This window comes from Neopelma chrysocephalum, unplaced genomic scaffold (genome assembly GCF_003984885.1).
Source record: "Neopelma chrysocephalum unplaced genomic scaffold, ASM398488v2 Primary Assembly neopelma1_299, whole genome shotgun sequence".
Taxonomy (NCBI): Eukaryota; Metazoa; Chordata; class Aves; order Passeriformes; family Pipridae; genus Neopelma; species Neopelma chrysocephalum.
The window spans coordinates 2,241,761-2,248,196 of NW_020897961.1; the positions used below are offsets into that span (position 1 = coordinate 2,241,761).

General features: G+C 63.3%; 1 protein-coding gene across 1 annotated transcript in view; it reads right to left on the minus strand.

Moving 5' to 3' along the window:
* Positions 1-1,377: 1,377 nt before the first annotated feature.
* ELN (elastin) overlaps positions 1,378-6,436 on the minus strand; it is a 22,735-nt gene continuing 17,676 nt past the window's right edge. The window contains exons 19-34 of the mRNA XM_027704953.1: positions 5,920-6,072; positions 5,781-5,840; positions 5,478-5,621; positions 5,322-5,369; positions 4,566-4,658; positions 4,297-4,350; positions 3,988-4,119; positions 3,767-3,802; positions 3,398-3,439; positions 3,095-3,139; positions 2,645-2,671; positions 2,524-2,541; positions 2,247-2,288; positions 2,012-2,041; positions 1,848-1,898; positions 1,378-1,734 (exon numbers count right to left, since the gene is read on the minus strand). Of these exons, the coding sequence (XP_027560754.1) occupies positions 1,685-1,734; positions 1,848-1,898; positions 2,012-2,041; positions 2,247-2,288; positions 2,524-2,541; positions 2,645-2,671; positions 3,095-3,139; positions 3,398-3,439; positions 3,767-3,802; positions 3,988-4,119; positions 4,297-4,350; positions 4,566-4,658; positions 5,322-5,369; positions 5,478-5,621; positions 5,781-5,840; positions 5,920-6,072 (1,025 nt within the window). The 3' untranslated portion in view covers positions 1,378-1,684. The remainder of the gene's footprint in view (positions 1,735-1,847; positions 1,899-2,011; positions 2,042-2,246; positions 2,289-2,523; positions 2,542-2,644; positions 2,672-3,094; positions 3,140-3,397; positions 3,440-3,766; positions 3,803-3,987; positions 4,120-4,296; positions 4,351-4,565; positions 4,659-5,321; positions 5,370-5,477; positions 5,622-5,780; positions 5,841-5,919; positions 6,073-6,436) is intronic.

Sequence of the window (6,436 nt, forward strand, 5' to 3'; positions counted from 1 at the left end):
TGGGTGTCCCCAAACACCCCGGGCCAGTCCCGTGGGCACGGTATGGGTTTCCCCCCACCCACCCCTGGCCATCATGGGTGTCCCCATATGCCATGGTGTCCCCAGCTACTCCCAGCCAGCTCCATGGGCAGGGCATGGGTGTCCTCACTCATCCCTGACCATTACGAGTGTCCCCAACTACCCTGGGCCACCCCCCTGGCCAAGGCACAGGTGTCCCCACCTGCCATGGTGTCCCCAGCTACTCCGGGACAGGGTAAAGCTGTCCCCCCCACCCATCCCTGGTTAACACAGGTGTTCCCACTCACCGTGGTGTCCCCAAATATCCCAGGCCAGGGTACAGCTGTCCCCACACCCACCCCTGGCCATCACAGGTGTCCCCACACTCCCCGGCTGTCACTGTGATCAGGGCACGGGTGTCCCCATCTACCCTGGGCTGTCACTGTGGGGTGTGACACAGGTGTCCCTCTCATTCGCCGTGTTGTCACTGTGGGACAGGACATGGACGTCCCCCTGTGTCCCCAGGCCACCACCATGGGGCAGGGCACAGACCTCATGCTGTGTCCATAGGTTGGCACTGCGGGACAAGGCATGGATGTCCCTTTTATTCCATGTGCTGTCACTTTGGGATAGTGCCTGGGTGGATTTGCCATCCCCTGGGCTGGCACCATGGCCATCCACTTTGGTCCTCAGACTGTGACCATGGGGCAGGGCAGAGGCCTCATTCTGAGTTCCCAGACATCCTGAGTCCTCCTGAGTTCCCTGGGCATCCTCCTTGTCGCCCAGGCCGTTGCCCCAAGACAAGGCATTGATGCTCTGCTCCCCCCCGGGACAGGGCACAGACCTCCCCCCTGGGTCCCTGGGTTGTCACTGTGGGATAGGCCACAGCCACTCCAACCATCTCTGGGGCTGGCACTGTGGGACAGGGCAGGGGCAGCCCCGGGGTGCCCAGGCTGTCCCCTCACCCCGTGACCCAGAGCTGTGACAATACAATGCCATGCCGAGGACCCAGCGTGTCCCCAGGCTTGTGCAGAGCCACAGGCACATGACATGGGCTGGATTCCTCCATCATTGCCACCACCCCGGGGAGGGGGACACGGACACAGGACAGAGTCAGAATCCTTTAAAAACTTGTCCTTTATTAGTCTGTCAGAAGCGAGTCCCTCTGTATAAGGGCGTCCCACCCAGTTATAGCAAAGTGAGCAACACGAAGGGACCGAGCCCCTCCTGCCCGCGGCCCCCCCCAGACCGGGGGGATCGCGGGGACCGACGGGGTCATCCCTCCCCGTGCAGCCCCCTGCCGCCGGCATCCCCTTCCCTCCCTCCCTTCCTCCAATGTGGGGTACCCCTCATCCTGCCCCCCCCCCCCCCCGGGGGGTCAGCTCTGGGGCTGGGGAGGGGTGCGAGACTCCGAGCCCCCCCCAAAATCCCGCAGAGAGCGATAGCACCAAGGGGGACGGCTGCTCCCCGCAGTTTATTCCGCGCTCCCTGCCGGGACCGAGGGGCTGGGGGGCGACGGATGCTGCCGGAGGTGCGGGATCCCTCCTGGGAACGCGGGGCCGGGGATGGCCCCGGGATGGACGGGGGGTTTTTGGGGAAGGGGAGGGCGTCTCAGCTTTGCTCGGGATTTACATTCTGGACCATGCAGTAGCACCAAAGTTCATGAGGTCAGCGGTGACGGCCGCGGTTACTTCCGCCTCCTCCCGCAGTACTTCCCTGCTGCGCAGCCCACGCCGCCTGCCATGGGGGGGGATGCACGGGGTGAGTCCCCCCTGCACCCCCAGACCCCTGGGGGGGGGTGCGGGAGAAAGGCGGGGGGTGCAGGAGCCGGTCCCGGCACCAGCGCTCACCTCTAAAGCCCAGGGCACCGAGGGCTCCTCCGTAGGCCTTGGGGGGCTTCCCTGCAGGGGGAAGGGGGAGCTGGGTGAGCGGGACCCCCCGCGGCTGTGGGGTGCAGGGGGATGCGCACCCCCCCACCCCAAAAACGCCCCGCGCGGGGGGGATGGACACTCACCAGCAAATCCCAGCGGGGCGCCGACCCCACCTGGAAGGAGAGCGAAGCCCTCAGCACCCACTGGGCACCCACATCGCTCTGCCCTGCACCCCCCAGTTGAGCCCCCCCGGCTCAGCAGAGCCCCCGCGGTCCCTCCCCAGGCCGTGGCCGTGTCCCTGTGCTCCGTGGGCTTTGCGTATCCCCGGGAGCCGGGCAGGCACTGGGATGTGCCCGGGGTGTGTGCAGGGGGTGGTACCTGGAAATATCGGTGACACGCCGAAGCCGGGAACTCCAACCCCTGGGGAAAAAGCGACAGCCAGTGACAGCCAGTGACAGCAGTGCCACCCCAGCCTGGGCTGGGGACACCCTGGCTGGGTTCACTTGCTCAGTCCCTGTCCCTGTCCCTGCCATGGCACCCATGTGGCTTCCCAGTGCTCAGCAGGGAGTGGCAGCAGGGTGGGGACAGCAAGTGGGGACAAGTGTAGCGTGGTGGGGGACATGCTCCCACCCCAGCCCCAATCCACAGCACTCACCTAGACCAGCACCAAAACCTGCAATGGGAGAGGCCCCAGTGAGGGTGGGGAGCATGGGATGGGGACAGGGATGGGGACAGGGACTGGAGTCACCCCTCCAGCCCCTCTGGCTGCTCCTTACCTGCCTTGGGAGGTTTCCCAGCAGCTCCTGGGTATAAGAGCCCTGTGTCAGAGAGGGGCAGCAGCACAGCCCCTGCCCCAACTTCACTGCCCCCAGGGCTGCAGCCAGACCCTTCTACGGGCCCAGAGGGTCCCCAGGAGGGACCTGCAGCTCCACATGTGGGGGATGTGGTATGGGACTGTCCCCTGTTCCCATGGCACAGGCAACACCGGTGTTATGGCCCTCAGTCCCTGCTCAGCAGTGGCATTCCCTTTGGATCACACCCTGGGAGCAGGGCAGGTGGCAGGCACAGGATGGGGCACAGGGTGACAGTGTGGGGTGGGACAAAAGTGACCCTGCATCTCCTTCATCCCGTAGACCCCTTTCCTTTTGGGCACTCTGCTGGCACTCAGCTGCCACTCCCTGCAGCCCAGCCCTGGGAGCCCCAGTGCCAGGGCCAGCATCACTCACCAACACCGAGCCCAGGGACTCCGAGGCCACCAACTCCAAGGCCACCTATGATGGGTGAGCATCAGTGAGGACAGGCAGTGTCTGATCCACTCCTTGTCCAGCCCCAAGTGTGCCCATCCTTTCTTGGGCAGCCCCACTTCCTCCATGCCCAGGGGGAGCATCCCTCTGTCCATATCCCTCTGGGGGAGCATCCCTCCACCTGCATCCCTCTGGGAAAGCATCCTGCTGCCCACATCCCTCTGGGGGAGCATCCCTCTACCTGCACATCCCCACTGCTTAGGCTTGGCTCCTGCCAGCACTTACCTGGGAGGCCACCAACTCCTGGCACTCCAACTCCGGGCACACCTGCCAGAGAGGGAACATTAATGCCTGTCCCCCTGCAACCCAGCACCCCCAGCTCGGAGCACTCCCAGCCAGGTGGCCCTGGCACCCACCCTGGGTGTCCCCAGCATCTATGACACGCAGGAGAAAAATATCCCCAGCGTGTCTAGGACAGGGGGCACAGGTGGCACTTTGCACTCATGGGTGACAGCACACCACCTCCCACACCTGGGCCACCAGGGCACAAGGGGACATGCAGGGGACACAAAGTCAGCACCCCGATGGCCACACGAGGAGGGTGCCTGGGGACAGCCTGAGATGGACCTGGGGCAGGGTGGCAGAGATACTTACCGAATTTGGGAGGTTTAGCACCTACTTGGGGGATGCCTGCCGAGTGAAGGAGGACACCACAGTTAGCATGGTCACCCCTGCACCCCCTCCCACGTGCCACCATCCTCCGTCCTTCCCGCATTCCCCCCTGCCACCCCTCTGCCTGGCTCGGTGGCTTTCAGCATTCCCAGCCACCGCTGTCCCCAAGCAGGGCCCCAGGCAGGATGTGACAAAGCACGTACCTGCCCCAGGGAGGACACCAGCTCCAGGTACTCCCACTCCTGGCACCAACCCGGGCACGCCAACACCGGGCACCGCACCGGGCACACCAACACCGGGCACACCAACACCGGGCACCCCTCCGACCCCGGCTCCTGCGGAGAGAGGGTGAGGCAGCACGGGGTGATCCCTGAGTGATCCCCATTCTTGCATGGGGTGATGTGCCTGGCACAGGGTGCCCACCCCCACCACTCCCCAGCGTCCCCTGCCCCAGTCTGTGCCAGTGCAGGTGCCCCCTGGGTGTGAGTGATGGGTTTCTCTGGCCGACTCACCGAATTTAGCTGCCTTTGCTGCTGCTTTCGCTGCTGCGCCTGGAACTCCAACCCCTGCATGGAGACAGCAGGAGGGTCTCAGCACCCCTGGAGGGTCCCCTCAGCAAACCTGGGCAGAGCCTTGTCTGCAACCCCCCAGGGGGAACCATGAGTTGATGGAGACCACCGAGGTTCTCCTCATGCCTGTCCTGCACCAGGACTGTCCCTGCACCAGCCAGGCTGCCACCACCACCCGCCTCCGTCCTCCTCACCTGGGACACCTGCAACACCAGGGATGCCTCCAACACCAGGGACCAGGCCACCCACACCGGGAACGAGGCCACCTACACCGGGAACGAGGCCACCTACACCAGGAACTGCTCCTGCAAGGAGAGAGGGAACTGGGGGATTGGGGCTTCGGCTCAGGGAGAGAAGGGGTGGGAGGAGCGGGCTGAGAAGGCATGGCAGGCTGGGGTGGGCAGATGGATGGATGGAGGGATGAATGGATTGATAGTGAAATGGATATGTAGATGGATGGATGGATGCTGAGATGGATACATGGATGGATGGATGGATGGATGGTGAGTGGTTGAATGGATGGTGGGCTTGCTGGATGGACAGTGAGATTGATGAATGGATGGATGGTGAGATGGATGAATGGTTGAACGGATGGTGACATGGATAGATGGTTGAGATGGATGAATGAGGAGTGGTTGAATGGATGGTGAGATGCGTGGGTGGATGCTTGGAGGTGTGGATGGATGTACAGGGAAGGGAACAGATGGATACTGAGGTGAGTAGTGGTGGGTAGAAGACAGTGTGGATGGACTGATGTATGAGGTGTTTGCATGGTGAACCTTGGACCTTCCATCCAGACCAGCTCTCTGGAGAGCAGTCCTGACTCAGCCAGAACCTCATCCCACCCAGAGCCCTGGGGAGAGCTCATCCCTCACCATGACCCACAGGGCTGGACCTCCTCCCTAGCCAGGGTGGGGGGCAGCAAGAGACAAGACAGGTGGGACAACCCTGGAGAGATTCCTGCTTACCAAACTTGGCTGCTTTGGCGGCTGCTTTGGCGGCTGCAGGACCAACTCCTGGGGGAGAGGGGAGGAGAGGGGCAGCGATGGGGCCGTGGTGGCCACACCGGCACCCCCAGCCAGCACCACTGGGGACACCTGAGTGTCCCACGGGCACCGCCTCACCTGGAATGCCAACCCCAGGCACCAGACCGGGCACACCCACACCAGGAACACCAACTCCGGGCACACCGACTCCAGGAACACCGACACCGGGCACACCAACACCGGGAACGCCAACTCCGGGAACACCAACTCCGGGAACGCGTCCTGCTCCCACAGAAAGGTCCCGGGATGTGGCCAAGCAGGCAGGCTCCACAGCAGGAGTCCCACTGACCTCCCCACCATCCAGAGCACCGGGGTGCCTCCCACTTCACCCCCGGGCAAATATCCCTCCTGCCCCTCAGGGAAGGGCTGGTGGGGACTCACCGATTGCCGCGGCTTTCGCTGCCGCCTTCGCCGCAGCCGCTGCGGCTGCTGGGCCACCCACTGTGGGGACACGAGGGACAGTGAGGGGACAGGCAATGCCAGCGGCACCCTACTGGCTGAGGACAGCCCAGCTGCTCACCTCCGACACCAGGCACCACGCCAGGAACTCCAGGCACGACAGGCACTCCTGGGACACCAGGAACACCAGGAACTCCAGGAACACCAGGAACTCCAGGAACTCCAGGGACACCAGGAACACCGGGAACACCAGCAATGCCAGGAACGCCAGCTCCTGCAGGCAACAAGGGAGGAGAAGTTAGATCTTGTTGCAGCAACAGTTGAAAAGGTGAGACCTCATCATGGCTCTGCTCTTGTCATCGTGCTGTGGTGAACAGAACATCCCATGGCCTTGTCCAGAACAGACCAAGCAGTGCAAGGGAAGAATCAGTTCCCTGTATTGCTAGACCCAGTTGGATGCACCTGGTGATTCCCACCAGGTTTTTGGAAGGTGGTGGGTAACCCTGGGCAGAGGTCCCCCAGCCAGAGATCTCTGCCCAAATAACAGCAAGGCTCAGCCTTTGGGCACCTGATCCTGTGTCAGGTCTGCTGCTGGAAAGCAACTTTGGTACAAACCCCAAGAATTCAGACCAAGTGCA